The sequence below is a fragment of the Spea bombifrons genome, chromosome 4 (assembly GCF_027358695.1).
Source record: "Spea bombifrons isolate aSpeBom1 chromosome 4, aSpeBom1.2.pri, whole genome shotgun sequence".
Taxonomy (NCBI): Eukaryota; Metazoa; Chordata; class Amphibia; order Anura; family Pelobatidae; genus Spea; species Spea bombifrons.
This window is the reverse complement of record NC_071090.1, coordinates 112512472-112533466: the sequence shown is the minus strand read 5'-3', so window position 1 is coordinate 112533466 and position 20995 is coordinate 112512472. Positions and strand designations below refer to the sequence as shown.

The following is a 20995-nucleotide window of genomic DNA, read 5'->3' as shown; positions in this document are numbered from 1 at the left end:
AGAGCGCTCGTCTGGAGCCTGTATGGGTACATGGAAAGTTCCCACCACACCAGCCAACTGTGGGATGCCATGGTGCCTCTCAAAGCCCTGCAATGTGTCTTGGAGCACGTTCCCATGTGGAATGCAGACAAAACGCGGGGTCAGGACGGAAACAAGTGCCTCGCAGACGTCACGGACAATCGTACAGATGGCGGAACCCGACACACCAAAGATCTCCTCCGTGCTGATGTAATCACAAGAAGAGCCCAGACACCACAGTGCCATGGCTAGCTTAATCTCTGCTGGGATGGCCCAACACATGCTGTTGCCCATCTGCTCAATGGCTGGACGTAGCTGGTCACAGAGATAATCAAAGGTAGCCTTTGACATACGGAAACTCTCCAACCAATCAAAGTTTGAAATGGTCTTATTGATCACTGAATCCCAGAGAGGAGATGGAGGCTCTGTGCTCCAAAGACGCTCTCCCAGGAGGTCCCTTTCCTCCACTGAAGATGGCTCCGTAGAAACATCTCCACTGGTGAGGTGCTCTAACGTCCACAGAACCGTAAAGCGTAGTCTCTCTCTGGCTCTAGCTCGGCGGAACAGAAACCACCTCCTGCGACGTTCCAGCTCTCGAATACGCCGCTCTCTGTGCAGACGAATGTAATAGAGGGTGCAGAGTGCAGCCGCCCCGGCGGGAAGATCAGGGGTCGCTCTACAATCAGTTCCTTGGTGCTCATTATCCACAGTGACGCTAGGGTTTTGGTTTCCGTTGGCTCCAAATGCGCCAGAGTTGTCCTCATTCCGCAGACCGTCTTTATTCTCGCATCTGTTTAATGGATTTCTCCGGATTTCTGAAATCTGCTCTCGAAGTCTCCCCCGCATGTCCCCTTTATGGGCCCTATACTTTATACTTCGGGGCCCCTTTTCTGTGTCTCGTCTGTGGGTCCTCCATGTTCGTTCGTCATCATTTTGCTCACCTTCCGGATCCCCCCCCCACAGTTTCTTTGCCAGGTCTCCTCCCCCATTAGCACTCTTTGTGTCATTGTCTTGACTTGGCCCTTCTTCCATATCGCCTCTAACCGGCCACTGGGCTTCTTGGTCTCCATGATGGGGTCTCCATTTACCTTCCATACGGTATGTTCTCTGTATTTCATGCCCTAGGACCCCATAGTTGCCCCCTTTGTTGGCCCATATCTTATTGATCTTTTGCCCTAATGCTCCTACATTATTACCCTCTGCCCCCCACTTTCTCCAGTCTGCTTCATGCTCTTCCCGCCTTCTCTTCTGAAGTGAGGGGGCGTGGTCAGCTGCCTGCATGACTTTCCCGCGTTTTTTCTCACACAAAGCCCATACCTCAGGTAGGATGTGCGGGGGCAATTTGACGACGTCTCCGGAAGGGCCCCTTTCGCCTGACAGGGCCCCTTTTTATAACTCTTGTTACAGCTGCAATCCGCGCATCCCGCTCGCCTACTTAGACAGTGCAGACGGTCTGTCGCTTGTTTGTGTCGCCTCATCCAAGATGGCGGCAGACGGGTATGACGTAGAGGTCAGAGTGTAGGATCGCATAGGATCAGGAAGTGCCTGGCTGTCCGGCTTCGTGGAGCATACAGAATGGAGGCGCTACGGGGTTTGCTGGTCCCGGGGATCCTACCCGAACGTTGCTATGACGAGTTCTTCGTACGGTTTAATCTGCTGGAAGGTGAGCAACGGAAGTGACGTCAGCACCCACTAGTACTGGGGACCCAGCACTTTGACCTTTCACCCCCACCCCCCCATAAAGGAGCGGTCGCCTTATTACCCAGTTCCTCCACATGGCTTGTCACCCCATTACCCAGCCCCCTGAAACAGGCGCTGTCACCCCATTACCCTGTCACCCCATTACCCTGTCACCCCATTACCCTGTCACCCCATTACCCTGTCACCCCATTACCCTGTCACCCCATTACCCTGTCACCCCATTACCCTGTCACCCCATTACCCAGCCCCCTGAAACAGGCGCTGTCACCCCATTACTCTGTCACCCCATTACTCTGTCACCCCATTACTCTGTCACCCCATTACTCTGTCACCCCATTACTCTGTCACCCCATTACTCTGTCACCCCATTACCCAGCCCCCTGAAACAGGCGCTGTCACCCCGTTACTCTGTCACCCCGTTACTCTGTCACCCCGTTACTCTGTCACCCCGTTACCCAGCCCCCTGAAACACGCGCTGTCACCCCATTACCCTGTCACCCCATTACCCTGTCACCCCATTACCCAGTCCCCCCCCCCGAAACAGGTGCTGTCACCTCATTACCCTGTCCCCCCGAGCAGGTGCTGTCACCCCATTACTCTGTCACCCCATTACTCTGTCACCCCATTACTCTGTCACCCCATTACTCTGTCACCCCATTACTCTGTCACCCCATTACCCAGCCCCCTGAAACAGGCGCTGTCACCCCGTTACTCTGTCACCCCGTTACTCTGTCACCCCGTTACTCTGTCACCCCGTTACTCTGTCACCCCGTTACCCAGCCCCCTGAAACACGCGCTGTCACCCCATTACCCTGTCACCCCATTACCCTGTCACCCCATTACCCTGTCACCCCATTACCCTGTCACCCCATTACCCAGTCCCCCCCCCCCCGAAACAGGTGCTGTCACCTCATTACCCTGTCCCCCCGAGCAGGTGCTGTCACCCCATTACTCTGTCACCCCATTACTCTGTCACCCCATTACTCTGTCACCCCATTACTCTGTCACCCCATTACTCTGTCACCCCATTACCCAGTCCCCCCCCCCGAGCAGGCGCTGTCACCCAATTACCCAGCCCCCTGAAACAGGCGCTGTCACCCCATTACCCAGTCCCCCCCCCCCGAGCAGGCACTGTCACCCCATTACGCAGTCATGGCCCTCCGGTGCAGGTGTGTGAGTGCTGGCATTTGACGCTCTCCTCTCTTCCAGTTGTGTGTCTGAAGATCCTGGTCAGTAAGCTCCTGGGCATCGGGATCATAGTCGGCTCTATACTCGGTGAGTTAACGTATAGTAACGTATAGGAGCCGTCGTATTACCCGTGGCGTAAGTACAGCGCTGGACCCCGCGGGGCTCTACGCTGCGACGTCTCTTCCGCTGATATATATATATATATATATATATATATATATATATATATATAAATGGCCTTAATGCTCTTTGTGTTTTCTCCCCAGTCAAGGTGCCGCAGATAGTAAAGATCCTGCGATCGGGGTCAGCCGAGGGGCTCAGCTTTCATTCTGTGCTGCTGGAGTTACTGGCGTTAACGGGGACCATGGTGTACAGCGTCACGCGGGGATTCACTTTCAGGTTTGTTTTTTCCCACAGTTGTGTTTTTTGCCCCATAATATGATGTTTTCAGGCAGCTTCTAATCAGCCGTTTGTGTGATTCTCGTTCTGTTATCTGAGCCCCGATCTACTAAACCCCTCCACTCCTTATCATACTGCGTGTGGGGAACAATAGAATGGCTCAGTCTTAATCACCCAGTGGGACTCTCTAACTAATGAAAATCTATAGGGGAACGGACTTCATTAGCGTTGCCATAAAGCATCAGCTCAGTGTCGTGATTGAACAGGAAAGTCACCCAAAATAACACATGATTGACAGCAACGGCGTCTCCGTTTCTGCAGCTAAAGGGAGTTTATTGTAACAAAATGAGATAAAACCAGACATTATTCTATACAGCGCTGGGGGAGGTTATATTACAATATACAGCGCTGGGGGTTATATTACTGTATACAGCGCTGGGTGTTATATTACTGTATACAGCGCTGGGGGGTTATATTACTGTATACAGCGCTGGGGGTTATATTACTGTATACAGTGCTGGGGGGGTTATATTACTGTATACAGCGCTGGGTGTTATATTACTGTATACAGCGCTGGGGGGTTATATTACTGTATACAGCGCTGGGGGTTATATTACTGTATACAGCGCTGGGGGTTATATTACAATATACAGCGCTGGGGGTTATATTACAATATACAGCGCTGGGGGTTCTATTACTGTATACAGCGCTGGGGGGTTATATTACTGTATACAGCGCTGGGGGGTTATATAACTGTATACAGCGCTGGGGGTTATATTACTGTATACAGCGCTGGGGGTTATAATACTGTATACAGCGCTGGGGGTTCTATTACTGTATACAGTGCTGGGGGTTATATTACTGTATACAGCACTGGGGGGTTATATCACTGTATACAGCGCTGGGGGGTTATATTACTGTATACAGCGCTGGGGGGTTATATTACTGTATGCAGCGCTGGGGTTATATTACTGTATACAGCGCTGGGGTTATATTACTGTATACAGCGCTGGGGTTATATTACTGTATACATCGCTGGGGGGTTATATTACTGTATACAGCGCTGGGGGGTTATATTACTGTATACAGCGCTGGGGGTTATATTACTGTATACACCGCTGGGGGTATATTACTGTATACAGCGCTGGGGGTTATATTACTGTATACAGCGCTGGGGGGTATATTACTGTATACAGTGCTGGGGGTTATATTGCTGTATACAACGCTGGGGGTTATATTACTGTATACAGCGCTGGGGGGTTATATTACTGTATACAGCGCTGGGGGTTATATTACTGTATACAGCGCTGGGGGTTATATTACTGTATACAGCGCTAGGGGTTATATTACTGTATACAGCGCTGGGGGTTATATTACTGTATACAGCGCTGGGGGTTATATTACTGTATACAGCGCTGGGGGTTATATTACTGTATACAGCGCTGGGGGTTATATTACTGTATACAGCGCTGGGGGTTATATTACTGTATACAGCGCTGGGGGGTTATATTACTGTATACAGCGCTGGGGGTTATATTACTGTATACAGCGCTGGGAGTTATATTACTGTATACAGCGCTGGGGGTTATATTACTGTATACAGCGCTGGGGGGTTATATTACTGTATACAGCGCTGGGGAGGTTATATTACTGTATACAGTGCTGGGGGTGATATTACTGTATACAGCACTGGGGGGTTATATTACTGTATACAGTGCTGGGGTTATATTACTGTATACAGCGCTGGGGGTTATATTAATGTATACAGCGCTGGGGGTTATATTACTGTATACAGCGCTGGGGGTTATATTACTGTATACAGTGCTGGGGGGTTATATTACTGTATACAGCGCTGGGGGTTATATTACTGTATACAGCGCTGGGGGTTATATTACTGTATACAGCGCTGGGGGTTATATTACTGTATACAGCGCTGGGGAGGTTATATTACTGTATACAGTGCTGGGGGTGATATTACTGTATACAGCACTGGGGGGTTATATTACCGCAGCCCCCTGTGTCGGTCAGCAGAGTTCTCGTTTTAACCCTTCTCTCCCTGTCTCTGCAGCGCGTGGGGGGAGGTGCTGTTCCTGATCATACAGACTCTTATAATAGGGTTTCTGATCCAGCACCTCGGACGCCGGACAGCGTGGGGTAAATGCGCTTTCTTTCCTCTCCTACGGTCCGGGTTTAGTATTCCTGCTTTTATATCGTGCTTTGCCCCCAAAGCTGCTTCTAGACTCTGTCCCCTCTTGTTGCCCCCTGTAGTTACCCCCCCACTGTGTGACTCTGCCCTGTCTCAGGCCCGCAGGGTGTCTCGGTGTCCTTTAAATGTGTTTTCTCTCTCACACTCCTAGTATCAGCGCTCTGCCTGTCTCACCCCCCCCGTACCTCTTTCCTCTCCCTCGCTGTCTATTACCGGTGCACTTACCTCTGCCTGTCTCTCCTTCACTCAGGGGCAGTCTTCCTGGGTATATACTTCACTCTGGTCGCCGTCCTGCTGTCTCCTGTCACCCCTATGGCTGTAATCACCGCCCTGCAAGCTTCCAACATGCCGGCCGTCATCATCAGCAGAGTGAGTGTCACCCCGCAGTGGGAGGGGCGGACTCGCGGCTCTCTGTGTCACCCCGCAGTGGGAGGGGCGGACTCGCTTCTCTCTGTGTCACCCCGCAGTGGGAGGTGCGGACTCGCGGCTCTCTGTGTCACCCCGCAGTGGGAGGGGCGGACTCGCGGCTCTCTGAGTCACCCCGCAGTGGGAGGGGCGGACTCGCGGCTCTCTGTCACCCCGCAGTGGGAGGGGTGGACTCGCTGCTCTCGCTGTCACCCCGCAAGGGCGAGGGGCAAACCACAGTTCTATAGATAAACCGATTCTCATGTCCTTTTTTTTTTCCCCCTAATTCTCAGCTGATTCAAGTGCTAACAAACTATAGAAATGGCCACACGGGGCAGCTCTCTGCAGTGACTGTTACACTTCTGTTTCTTGGGTCTTTGGCCCGAATATTTACTTCCATTCAGGTGAGAGATGCTGTGTATATGTGTCGGGGTGTAGTAGTGTGTGTCTGTGCTGTGTATATGTGTTGTGGTGTAGTAGTGTGTGTCTGCGCTGTGTATATGTGTTGTGTAGTAGTGTGTCTGCGCTGTGTATAGGTGGCGTGGTGTAGTAGTGTGTGTCTGCGCTGTGTATAGGTGGCATGGTGTAGTAGTGTGTGTCTGTGCTGTGTATATGTGGTGTAGTAGCGTGTGTCTGCGCTGTGTATATGTGTCGTGGCGTAGTAGTGTGTCTGCGCTCTGTATATGTGTTGTGGTGTAGTAGTGTGTGTCTGCGCTGTGTATATGTGTCGTGGCGTAGTAGTGTGTCTGCGCTCTGTATAGGTGTTGTGGTGTAGTAGTGTGTGTCTGCGCTGTGTATAGGTGTTGTGGTGTAGTAGTGTGTGTCTGCGCTGTGTATATGTGTCGGGGTGTAGTAGTGTGTGTCCGCGCTGTGTATATGGGTCGTGGTGTAGTAGTGTGTGTCTGCGCTGTGCATATGTGTCGGGGTGTAGTAGTGTGTGTCTGCGCTGTGTATATGTGTCGTGGTGTAGTAGTGTGTGTCTGCACTGTGTATATGTGTCGTGGTGTAGTAGTGTGTGTCTGCGCTGTGTATAGGTGTCGGGGTGTAGTAGTGTGTGTCCGCGCTGTGTATATGGGTCGTGGTGTAGTAGTGTGTGTCTGCGCTGTGCATATGTGTCGGGGTGTAGTAGTGTGTGTCTGCGCTGTGCATATGTGTCGGGGTGTAGTAGTGTGTGTCTGCGCTGTGTATATGTGTCGTGGTGTAGTAGTGTGTGTCTGCGCTGTGTATGTGTCGTGGTGTAGTAGTGTGTGTCTGCGCTGTGTATATGTGTTGTGGTGTAGTAGTGTGTGTCTGCGCTGTGTATATGTGTCGTGGTGTAGTAGTGTGTGTCTGTGCTGTGTATATGTGTCGGGGTGTAGTAGTGTGTGTCTGCGCTGTGTATATGTGTCGTGGTGTAGTAGTGTGTGTCTGCGCTGTGTATATGTGTCGTGGTGTAGTAGTGTGTGTCTGCGCTGTGTATGTGTCGTGGTGTAGTAGTGTGTGTCTGCGCTGTGTATATGTGTCGGGGTGTAGTAGTGTGTGTCTGCGCTGTGTATGTGTCGTGGTGTAGTAGTGTGTGTCTGCGCTGTGTATATGTGTCGTGGTGTAGTAGTGTGTGTCTGCGCTGTGTAAATGTGTCGTGGTGTAGTAGTGTGTGTCCGCGCTGTTATTTAGTGGGGGGGCTGCTCATACCATTGTCTTGTTCTCTCTCTCTCTCCAGGAGACGGGGGACCCTCTCATGGCCGTCACCTTTGTCGTCTCATCTACCTGTAATGGAGTCATCTTAGCCCAGCTGCTGTATTACTGGAACGTCAGCCCAATCGGCAAGAAGAAGAAGCGGAGTTAGAGGTGCAGTCCCGCCTCCGGCGACGTTCCCTGCGCTGAGCCAATCACGCTGCTTCCTGATCTCCCCGCTTCTACTCCACTCCCTTTTCCATCAGAATCAATGTGTGTCTTAAGCGAAGGGTTAAATTTCAACATGGATTTTTAAAAAAATACATATATATGCTGCGGATCTGTGGTTATTTGTGGGGGTCACACGTTGGTGTCCAGGGGGGCCGGGCAGGTCTAGGCTTTACCTCTGGCAAGATGCCCTGCAGCCTCTACGAGTAACTGCCTCCTGACCCCATGCTGATCCCATCAGCCGGAATAATAATAATAATAATAAATAAGACTGGAGACTGCCGGGTAGATTTGAACACTTTGTTGATCGTTTCCATCGGGTCAAGGTGAAACGCGTGACGATAAAGCCTTGTCCGTTTGGCGTCTTTGGGGTGGGGTTTGTATCGACCACCTGTGTTTTAACCTGTGTTTTAACCCCTTCAGCCTTAATGGATGTACCAGTACGTCCAAAAAACACATCCCAGGAATCCCCTATGGCCCTACCGGTACGTCCTGCCCTTTTTGCAGCCGCAGGGACATCCCTGCCGCTACACGGGAGATCGGGCTGTCGTTTCACAGCCTCGACCCCCCCCCCCTGACAGCAGAAGCCGGCATCGCTGGCTTTCTGCTGCCCGATCTCCTGTAACGGCTTCGGGCACGAACGCCGGGAAAACTGTTACATTTTTAAACTGCCGATCATGCGATCGGCCATTCCCTGCAGCGATATCCGATAGCTCTGATGAGGCACAGACACTGTGATCTCTATGCAGGTATGTGGGGACTTGGAGATCACAGTGTGCTCGGTGCGGGGAGGAGAGCGAGAAACCATGTTTCTCACCCCCCTCCCATGCTGAAAAACGAAACCTAGAAAAAAAAAAAAACGGTTTGTCATTTTTACAAATATTTTTTTTTTAAAGAATCATTAAATAATAATTTAACAAGTAAAGTGAGCTAAGTGATGTCATTGTGACATCACTAACATGTTCAAGTGGTCCCTAAGAGGACCTCTCACCATTTTTTAAAAAATATATAAAAAAAATAATATATTTTTTTTAAAACCCTTACATCCCATTGCCCTAACACAACATCTCCCCAGTATAACCCTCCTGCCCCGTTCACAACCCCCAAACCCGTTAAGCCATAAGCATAAAAAGTCTTCGAATAATGTACACCTTATAGTATGTTCCCTATAAGTGCTCGGAAAGTATGGAACATCTATAGAAATGAGGTATTTCTGAAATCAGGACACCTGAATTGATAAACCTGGAGGGGATTTTCCATCACTTTACCTAATTTTGTGAGGAGTCAGAGTTTTTACTAAATTTCTCATCCTAAATTTTCAGCTAATCGTCTAACTATGCTATGAAAAGAAATCTCTCTCTCTCTCCTTGAAAAAACAATATATAGTTACATGAGTACTCTATTCACAGGAAAACCGACATAGCGCCAAAATGGCAAAATTGCTCCGCGACTTCAGGTACCAAAACCCCCTGGGACTGAAAGGGTTAATTCGTTTTTTATTCTCTTTGAATATTTATGCGGCTGTTTCTTTAAGATCAGCAACCTTCACCCCTAGGCATCCAAAATGCGGGGTCCCGCTAACCCTTTGGGGGCTCCCATGTGGAATGAAGTCTCGGTAAATGTTACAAATCCACAAACGGTTTGAGAATTCTTTATTTCGAGTTACAATAAAACATCGTTATCAGGAAAAGGATCCTTCGTCGATTAAAAAAAAAATATATATAAAAACAAACAAAAAAAAAGAAATTTATCCTGTGTGAAGCCGGCAGCTCCGCCAGGAACCCCGCTGGGTGCGATAAGGGGGTGTCCTTCTATTACGCAGATGAAGGGGGCTGCACTTTACACGCGTCACAGAAAAGACCCTGAAAAAGGTCCGTCTTATTATCTCGTCCGTTGCATTCATCGTTAGAGGTCCAAGTAGACCCGAGTTGCGTATGAGAGGGTGTGTGTGTGGGGGGGTAAATCTTCCCCGGGGTAGGGGGAATCGTTTTGCCGGTGGAATCCACCTATATTGGGAATAAAAAACAAGCCGTTGGAACTCAACAATGCCGACGGGGGGGGCGCATGTTCGCTTACCGTAACCCACAAATAGGGCTGCTTGTTACAGAAATCTTAATTTTACAATTTAGGCTAAATGTACTATTCTAATACAGAGTAATAGTTATTACATAGTTATCCATTCAATAAAAATAAAGTTGTTCAATGATTATAAATTAAGTATATAATCTATCTAACAGCTAAAATAAGGAATCAATTTAATAAATATAATTTAGCAACTATATACCGTAATCAATAGAATCACCAACATTTAACAACTATGTAAGAACGAATCAATATAATAAGTAATTATAACATTTAAGAACTATAAAATAACTAATCAATATAACAACTATAATTTAACAATATAATAACTAATCAATATAATAACTAACATTTAATAACTATAATCAATACAACAACTATATATTATTTAACAACTATATAATAACTAATCAATATACTAACCATAATTTAACAATATAATAACTAATCAATATAATAACTAACATTTAATAACTATAACTAATCAATACAACAACTATATATAATTTAACAACTATATAATAACTAATCAATATAATAACCATAATTTAACAATATAATAACTAATCAATATAACAACTATAATTTAACAGCTATATAACTAATCAATATAATAAGTAACTATATAACTAATTAATATAACAACTATAATTTAACAATATAATAACTAATCAATATAATAACTAACATTTAATAACTATAATTAATACAACAACTATATATATTTTAACAACTATATAATAACTAATCAATATAATAACCATAATTTAACAACTATATAACTAATCAACATAATAAGTCACTATATAATAATCAATGTAACGGCTATATAACGAATCACTAACTAACTAATCAATGTCACAACTATAATAACTATTTAATCAATATAATAAATACCTATATAATAACTAATCAATGTAACAACTATAATAACTAATCACTATAATAAATCACTATACCATTAACTATATAATAACTAACCAATGTAACAACTATAATAACTAATCACTGTAATAAATCACTATATAATAATTAATCAATTTAACAACTATAACCAATATAATAACTATATAATAACTAATCAATATAATAAATCAATTTAACAACTATAACCAATATAATAACTATATAATAACTAATCAATGTAACAACTATATAATAACTAATCACTAAAATAAATCACTATACAATTAACTATATAACTAATCAATGTAACAACTATAATAACTATTTAATCAATAGAATAAATACCTATATAATAACTAATCAATGTAACAACTATAGTAACTAATCACTATAATAAATCACTGTACCATTAACTATATAATAACTAATAATAATTAACTATATAATAACTAATCAATGTCACAACTATAATAAATAATCAATATAATAATTAACTATATAATAACTAATCAATGTCACAACTAAAATAATCAATATAATAAATAACTATATAATAAATAATCAATATAATAAATAACTATATAATAATTAATCAATGTAAAAACTATAATAACTAATCACCATAATAAATCACTATACCATTAACTATATAATAACTAATCAATATAATAAATAACTATATAATAATTAATCAATGTAAAAACTATAACCAATATAATAACTATATAATAACTAATCAATATAATAAATCAATTTAACAACTATAACCAATATAATAACTATATAATAACTAATCAATATAATAAATAACTATATACTGGTAATAACGAATCAATATAACAACTATAATAACTAATCACTATAATAAATAACTAATAACTAATCACTATAATAAATAACTATAGTAACTAATCACTATAATAAATCTCTATTTTATTTACTATATAATAGCTAATCAATGTAACAACTATAATAACTAATCACTATAATAAATAACTATAGTAACTAATCAATATAATAAATCAATTTAACAACTATAACCAATATAATAACTATATAATAACTAATCAATATAATAAATAACTATATACTGGTAATAACGAATCAATATAACAACTATAATAACTAATCACTATAATAAATAACTATAATAACTAATCACTATAATAAATAACTATAGTAACTAATCACTATAATAAATCTCTATTTTATTTACTATATAATAGCTAATCAATGTAACAACTATAATAACTAATCACTATAATAAATAACTATAGTAACTAATCAATATAATAAATACTATATAATCAACTGAATTATAACTAATTAATATAATAACTAATTTAACAACTATATAATAACTAATATGATAACTATAATGAATTCAACAACTATTTCAAGAATCAATATAATAAATAACTAATTAACTGTATAATAAGTAATCAATATAATAACTTATTTAACAACTATATAATTAATATCATAACGATATAATTTAACTACATAATAAGTTTAACAGCTATAATAACGAATATATTAACTGTCACTTCTGTTATTGATGGAATAATTGATCATATAATAATATTGATTATTATATCGGGGGATCTTTGCCCCGTAGTTCTTGCACGCTGATGGGATATATGGAAGTCTGGGTCATATATTAAGTTACAAGAGCTGTTTTGGGTTATTTTTTAATGATTCTAATCTATTGAATTAAATGACACCAACATACTCCACAGCGCTGTACAACGAGATGTCACGGGGCAGAGGCAGCAGTGATTTAGTCACTAAAGAAATATGTAAAAAATAATGAGTGGATCCTGAAAACGTCGGTATTTATATTATTTACATTTACATTTTCCAGCCGGGGGTATTTCATGCAATTACCCCTCCGTTTCCCAGAATCCCTCGGACTCCTACTGCCGGCACGAGCGGGGCTGTCAATTACTGAGCCGCTAGCGATAGATATTCATGCGCAACGGGGGGCACTTCGTCTATTTCTGTAACTGAACGGGGCATTTAGAAGGAGAATAATGGGTTAATTTATAAAGCCGTTTCCTGCTGTTTCTATACACTTTATCGGGGCTTTTAGGGCTGTAGAACCCTGCGATCCCCTCATACCCAGCAAACACCCTGACCTCCTAGGGAAGAGGGGCATCATGGGGGGGAGAGAGGGGCATCAGAAGAGGGTGAGAGGGGGATCGGAGGGGAGTCAGGGGGGCATCAGGGGAGGGTGAGAGGGGGATCACGGGGGGTGAGAGCTGTAAGGGCGTGATGTTATATATATTGCGGCGGCGCGCCGTGTTGCTGACCGTGGCCTACGCCGGGGATTTCCCGGGGGTCCCCACCTGTTTTCCGGCTCGTCAGCAGCCCAGTCCGCTCATCGCTCCGATCCGCTCCAGCTTCATCCCGAAGCAGCCCCGGGAGCTCCCCGACTTCTTGGTGCGCCCGCGGAACTTCTTTTGGTTGCTCAGGAAGTCGCTGAAGAGCCGTAGCCAGGCCCGGCCGTGGGGGATCTGGGCAGAGTCTGCGGGGAGAGGGGAGTCTCGGGCACGGGGCCCCGAGGACAGGAGCCCCAGATCTTCCATGCTCTCCAGGAGGAGCAGCTCCTCGGACGAAGAAACATCGTGGGAGAGGAAATCTGCCAGAGACTGAGGAGGACGAGACGGAGAGAGACGGATGAAGGATCCAGCGGAACCACAATACACAGAAACCCAGAACCCGCCGGCAGGTCGGCCCCATCCGGCCCCCGTCTACTCTGTAACCACTCCAACCTTAATCAGTCGTTGGTCTCGTCTTAGATTCAGGAGCCGTATGTCTATCCCATGCATGTTTACCTCACTGTATTACCCTCTACCACTTCTGCTGGGAGGCTGTACCACTTATCTACCCCCTCTCAGTAAAGTAAAACTTCCTTCCATTCCATCTCAGTCTCTGACTCTCTAGTATGAGATTCCGCTCTCTTGTTATAATTTTTCTCCTCCTTTGAAACCCTCCCGTCCTTTATGAAACCTCTAGGTATTTAAATGTCTCTCTCATCCCCGTCTCTCTCTCCTCTCCTCCATCTCTCCCTCTCTCATCCTCTCTCTCTCTTCTCACCTCTGTCCCTCTCTCTCTCTCTGCCCTTCCTCGTCTCTCCTTTCTCTCTCTCCCCCTCTCTGTTTCCCCTCCTCTATCTCTCCCTCTCTCCTCCGTCTCTCTCTTCTCTCCCCTGTGTTTCTCTCTCCTTTCTCTCTCTCTCTCTCTTCTCTCCACAAAGCTGGATATATTGACTCCCCCCAGTCTTTCCCGATCATTCTTTAGAACAGGTGAGTTACAGGTGCGCAGGGCACTTACCTTTCCGTGTCTCTGTTGGGGGGATGGTCTGGCGCGCACCCCGAGAATCAGGAGGGTCACGGTGAGAGCGCAGATCGCCTTCATTGCGCGTCTAGAGGTCGGTTCTGGATGCGTTTCCTTTATTCGCTCAGCGAGGTGCTGCCCGTCGGGTCGGTTCTGGGGTTCAGAGACCAAAGCTGGGTTTTGGGGTTTCTGTCCTGAAATCAGGACTGGTCAGTTCTCAGGGCTCCAGAGATCAGCAGATATATATATACAGGAGGGGTGAGGGGGGAGCGTTACCCAGGGAGACCCCCTCTCCCAATTACAGGGGTCTGAGGAATGTCACCCCCCCACTGACACACACATCTACATACACACGCTGCACGTTCCCGCCAACCAATCCGCCGAGACATACCATGTATATCGCCATCATACTCCGCAGCGCTGTACAATGTGTTATTATTATTTATATATCGCCGTCATACTCCGCAGCGCTGTACAATGTGTTATTATTATTATTTATATATCGCCGTCATACTCCGCAGCGCTGTACAATGTGTGTTATTATTATTTATATATCGCCGTCATACTCCGCAGCGCTGTACAATGTGTTATTATTATTATTTATATATCGCCGTCATACTCCGCAGCGCTGTACAATGTGTGTTATTATTATTTATATATCGCCGTCATACTCCGCAGCGCTGTACAATGTGTTATTATTATTATTTATATATCGCCGTCATACTCCGCAGCGCTGTACAATGTGTGTTATTATTTATATATCTCCGTCATACTCCGCAGCGCTGTACAATGTGTTATTATTATTTATATATCGCCGTCATACTCCGCAGCGCTGTACAATGTGTTATTATTATTTATATATCGCCGTCATACTCCGCAGCGCTGTACAATGTGTGTTATTATTTATATATCTCCGTCATACTCCGCAGCGCTGTACAATGTGTTATTATTATTATTTATATATCGCCGTCATACTCCGCAGCGCTGTACAATGTGTTATTATTATTTATATATCGCCGTCATACTCCGCAGCGCTGTACAATGTGTTATTATTATTTATATATTGCCGTCATACTCCGCAGCGCTGTACAATGTGTGTTATTATTATTTATATATCGCCGTCATACTCCACAGCGCTGTACAATGTGTTATTATTATTATTTATATATCGCCGTCATACTCCGCAGCGCTGTACAATGTGTGTTATTATTATTATTTATATATCGCCGTCATACTCCGCAGCGCTGTACAATGTGTTATTATTATTATTTATATATCGCCGTCATACTCCGCAGCGCTGTACAATGTGTGTTATTATTATTTATATATCGCCGTCATACTCCGCAGCGCTGTACAATGTGTTATTATTATTTATATATCGCCGTCATACTCCGCAGCGCTGTACAATGTGTGTTATTATTATTATTTATATATCGCCGTCATACTCCGCAGCGCTGTACAATGTGTTATTATTATTATTTATATATCGCCGTCATACTCCGCAGCGCTGTACAATGTGTGTTATTATTATTATTTATATATCGCTGTCATACTCCGCAGCGCTGTACAATGTGTGTTATTATTATTATTTATATATCGCCGTCATACTCCGCAGCGCTGTACAATGTGTTATTATTATTATTTATATATCGCCGTCATACTCCGCAGCGCTGTACAATGTGTTATTATTATTTATATATCGCCGTCATACTCCGCAGCGCTGTACAATGTGTGTTATTATTATTATTTATATATCGCCGTCATACTCCGCAGCGCTGTACAATGTGTTATTATTATTATTTATATATCGCCGTCATACTCCGCAGCGCTGTACAATGTGTGTTATTATTATTTATATATCGCCGCCATACTCCGCAGCGCTGTACAATGTGTGTTATTATTATTTATATATCGCCGTCATACTCCGCAGCGCTGTACAATGTGTTATTATTATTTATATATCGCCGTCATACTCCGCAGCGCTGTACAATGTGTGTTATTATTATTTATATATCGCCGTCATACTCCGCAGCGCTGTACAATGTGTGTTATTATTATTATTTATATATCGCCGTCATACTCCGCAGCGCTGTACAATGTGTTATTATTATTTATATATCGCTGTCATACTCCGCAGCGCTGTACAATGTGTTATTATTATTATTTATATATCGCCGTCATACTCCGCAGTGCTGTACAATGTGTTATTATTATTATTTATATATCGCCGTCATACTCCGCAGCGCTGTACAATGTGTTATTATTATTATTTATATATCGCCGTCATATTCCGCAGCGCTGTACAATGTGTTATTATTATTATTTATATATCGCCGTCATACTCCGCAGCGCTGTACAATGTGTGTTATTATTATTTATATATCGCCGTCATACTCCGCAGCGCTGTACAATGTGTGTTATTATTATTATTTATATATCGCTGTCATACTCCGCAGCGCTGTACAATGTGTTATTATTATTATTTATATATCGCCGTCATACTCCGCAGCGCTGTACAATGTGTTATTATTATTTATATATCGCTGTCATACTCCGCAGCGCTGTACAATGTGTTATTATTATTTATATATCGCCGTCATACTCCGCAGCGCTGTACAATGTGTTATTATTATTATTTATATATCGCCGTCATACTCCGCAGCGCTGTACAATGTGTGTTATTATTATTATTTATATATCGCCGTCATACTCCGCAGCGCTGTACAATGTGTTATTATTATTTATATATCGCTGTCATACTCCGCAGCGCTGTACAATGTGTTATTATTATTATTTATATATCGCCGTCATACTCCGCAGCGCTGTACAATGTGTTATTATTATTATTATTTATATATCGCCGTCATACTCCGCAGCGCTGTACAATGTGTGTTATTATTATTTATATATCGCTGTCATACTCCGCAGCGCTGTACAATGTGTGTTATTATTATTATTTATATATCGCCGTCATACTCCGCAGCGCTGTACAATGTGTTATTATTATTATTTATATATCGCCGTCATACTCCGCAGCGCTGTACAATGTGTTATTATTATTATTATTTATATATCGCCGTCATACTCCGCAGCGCTGTACAATGTGTTATTATTATTATTATTTATATATCGCCGTCATACTCCGCAGCGCTGTACAATGTGTTATTATTATTATTATTTATATATCGCCGTCATACTCCGCAGCGCTGTACAATGTGTTATTATTATTATTATTTATATATCGCCGTCATAAGCTCATTTAGTGGGGATTTTGTATGAATCTTACATTTGGTACAAAGTTTGAAACGTCTTATCGCCATAGCAACCTATGGAATGGCCCCGGGCTTCACATGGCCAGAGAATGAGCCGACGGCAGCGAGTTTAATGCTTCAGTCCCAACGCGCTCCGGGGAGAGGATGGGGAAGGAGGACGAGGCGCGGGAATGAAAGAGAGATGTGTCCGCAATTAAGACATTTATGTGACTCTCTGCCCCGTCGCGGGGTATCTGTGTAACTGAGCGGGGCATTTAGAAGGAGAATAATGGGTTAATTTATAAAGCCGTTTCCTGCTGTTTCTATGCACATTATCGGGGCTTTTAGGGCTGTAGAACCCTGCGATCCCCTCATACCCAGCAAACATTCGGACCTCCTAGAAAAGAGGGGCATCAGGGGGGGAGAGAGGGGCATCTGGGGAGAAGAGAGGGGCATCAGGGGAGGGAGAGAGGGGCATCAGGGAGGAGAGAGGGGCATCTGGGGAGGGAGAGAGGGGCATCAGGGGATGGAGAGAGGGGCATCTAGGGAGGAGAGAGGGGCATCTGGGGAGGGAGAGAGGGGCATCTAGGGAGGAGAGAGGGGCATCTGGGGAGGGAGAGAGGGGCATCTGGGGAGGGAAGAGGCAAAAATCAATCTATACCTGAGAGATTGTCCTAGGGTAAATGGGCAGATTCTCAGTGTTTTTGCCCCAGTCTCATGGCCTCGGCGTTAAGGGCCGGATTGTCAGGGGCATACAGTCTGAAAACATGGTTTCCACAAGGAGCGTTACTAGAACCATTTGGCGCCACCATTAGCCAATGACTGCAGTAGGATCTGTGTGAGGGGCTATTAAAGGGTTAAAATAGGTGGGTAAGAGTTTTGCATGGTCCCCATATCTGACCAGCCTCCCTTATTGTACAACGCTACGGAGTGTGCAGACGCCATACACTGAGCAGGCCTCCTCGTTCCAGAAGAGACCAAAAACGCTTAGAACACGCAGATACTCTACATACATGAACAGCGTAACGGAAAGCTTGATGCACCTAGAACCAGATAAGAGTCTGTGACCGAGGACACCTAGAACCGGATGAGACACCTAGAGCCAGAAAAGACTTTGTGACCTAAGACACCCAGAACGTGGAGAGGCGGGCGACGGACTGCGTGATGCACATGGACGCTGTCATTTACATCACTCTAGGTGTAATTAGTAAGAGTACCTCGCGATGGGGGCATTAATCTTGCTCTTGTCGCCATGACACCCACCCCTCTCTTTGTATCCCACTAATTAGAGGCATTATCGATACGCCGCATCACTTAATCTGATCTAATCCCCCATTCATCGCCTGGGAGATGGGATTAAAGGTGGGAAGCGAGCGATGGCAGGGGAGAGGGGGGGCAGCGAGCGACGGCGGGAGGCGCAGCGAGCGATGGCGGGGAGAGGGGGCGCAGCAAGTGACGGCAGGGGAGAGGAGGGGCAGCTAGCGACGGCGGGGGGAGAGGGGGCGCATCGATCCACGGCGGGGGGAGAGGGGGCGCAGCGAGCGACGGGGGGAGGGTTGCGCAGTGAGCGACAGGGGGGGAGAGGGGGCGCAGCGAGCGACGGCGGGGGGGAGAGGGGGCGCAGTGAGCGACGGCCGGGGGAGAGGGGGCGCAGTGAGCGACGGCAGGAGAGAGGGGGCGCAGCGAGCGACGGCGGGGGGAGAGGGGGCACAGCGAGCGACGGGGGGAGGGTTGCGCAGTGAGCGATAGGGGAGGAGAGGGGGCGTAGCAATCCAAGGCGGGGGGAGAGGGGGCGCAACGAGCAAGGCGGGGGGAAAGGGGGCGCAGCGAGCGACGGCGGGGGGGGAAAGGGGGCGCAGCGAGCGACGGCCGGGGGAGAGGGATCGCAGCGAGCGACGGCAGGAGAGAGGGGGCGCAGTGAGCGACGGCCGGGGGAGAGGGATCGCAGCGAGCGACGGCCGGGGGAGAGGGATCGCAGCGAGCGACGGCCGGGGGAGAGGGATCGCAGCGAGCGACGGCAGGGGAGAGGGGGCGCAGCGAGCGACGGCAGGGGAGAGGGGGCGCAGCAAGCGCGCAGGGTGAAGAGACGGCCAGGAGATCGGCTTCCATTCCAAATTCCTTCACTTTTTCACAGAAAAGCCAAATTACAGGAACTCCCTTAAAAAAGACAAAAGGAAGAAAAGAAGGAGTCCGACGTTCTCCATCCCCCACGTCAACTGTGACGCCGCCGAGCCAGGAATGTGAGGGAATAAAACCGCCGGGACAAAGGGGGCTCGTAAATTCCAGCCGCTTCACGGGACGGTGGCCACGGGGATAAAGGGGGCTCAGCCGCCTATTGTCCAGCGGCCGAGATTAATCGCATCCGAGTGATAGATGGAGGGTCCGGGTGTCAGAGCACAATAGGGGCCCCTGGGTCTGACGTCACGGGAGGGGGGGTGAAAACCTTCTCTATACAGAGAAAAGGGGGGTCAAAGGGGCAAAAGGGATATTCCGGAAACACCTTAAAGGAGTCAATACCCGGCATTCGGGGTGAGTGGATGCGAAACGGTCTGCAGAAAGTAAATCAGTGACCGGCCCCCTGTATAATGTATAGATAAATCAGTGACCGGCCCCCTGTATAATGTAGAGATCAATCAGTGACCGGCCCCTGTATAATGTATAGATAAATCAGTGACCGGCCCCTGTATAATGTATAGATAAATCAGTGACCGGCCCCCTGTATAATGTATAGATAAATCAGTGACCGGCCCCTGTATAATGTATAGATAAATCAGTGACCAGCCCCCTGTATAATGTATAGATAAATCAGTGACGGGGCCCCTGTATAATGTATAGATAAATCAGTGACCGGCCCCCTGTATAATGTATAGATAAATCAGTGACGGGGCCCCTGTATAATGTATAGATAAATCAGTGACGGGGCCCCTGTATAATGTATAGATAAATCAGTGACCGGCCCCTGTATAATGTATAGATAAATCAGTGACCGGCCCCCTGTATAATGTATAGATAAATCAGTGAGTCCCCTCTGTATAATGTACAGATAAATCAGTGACCGGCCCCTGTATAATGTATAGATAAATCAGTGACCGGCCCCCTGTATAATGTATTGATAAATCAGTGTCCGGCCGCTGTATAATGTATAGATAAATCAGTGACCGGCCCCTGTATAATGTATAGATAAATCAGTGACCGGCCCCCTGTATAATGTATAGATAAATCAGTGACCGGCCCCTGTATAATGTATACATAAATCAGCGAGCCGGCCCCTGTATAATGTATAGTTAAATCAGTGACCGGCCCCCTGTATAATGTATAGATAAATCAGTGAGTCCCCTCTGTATAATGTATAGATAAATCAGTGACCGGCCCCTGTATAATGTATAGATAAATCAGTGAGCCGGCCCCTGTATAATGTATAGATAAATCAGTGACCGGCCCCCTGTATAATGTATAGATAAATCAGTGACCGGCCCCTGTATAATGTATAGATAAATCAGTGACCGGCCCCCTGTATAATGTATAGATAAATCAGTGACCGGCCCCCTGTATAATGTATACATAAATCAGTGACCGGCCCCCTGTATAATGTATAGATAAATTAGTGAACGGCCCCCTG

The 20995-nt window shown here is 45.3% G+C and overlaps 2 protein-coding genes across 2 annotated transcripts; one reads left to right on the top strand and one right to left on the bottom strand.

Moving 5' to 3' along the window:
- Nucleotides 1-1522: 1522 nt before the first annotated feature.
- On the top strand, nucleotides 1523-7893 carry MPDU1 (mannose-P-dolichol utilization defect 1). Its single transcript, XM_053463182.1, has 7 exons — nucleotides 1523-1681; nucleotides 2929-2994; nucleotides 3174-3306; nucleotides 5375-5460; nucleotides 5763-5881; nucleotides 6211-6321; nucleotides 7617-7893. Exons 1-7 carry the CDS (start codon nucleotides 1594-1596, stop codon nucleotides 7740-7742), a joined length of 729 nt encoding a protein of 242 aa, XP_053319157.1. The 5' UTR covers nucleotides 1523-1593; the 3' UTR covers nucleotides 7743-7893.
- A 1525-nt stretch (nucleotides 7894-9418) lies between these two features.
- Nucleotides 9419-14213, bottom strand: LOC128491024 (C-type natriuretic peptide-like). The gene is made up of 3 exons (XM_053463188.1): nucleotides 14123-14213; nucleotides 13135-13437; nucleotides 9419-9804 (listed from the first exon to the last, which is right to left on the bottom strand). Exons 1-2 carry the CDS (start codon nucleotides 14204-14206, stop codon nucleotides 13150-13152), a joined length of 372 nt encoding a protein of 123 aa, XP_053319163.1. The 5' UTR covers nucleotides 14207-14213; the 3' UTR covers nucleotides 9419-9804; nucleotides 13135-13149.
- Nucleotides 14214-20995: the final 6782 nt, after the last annotated feature.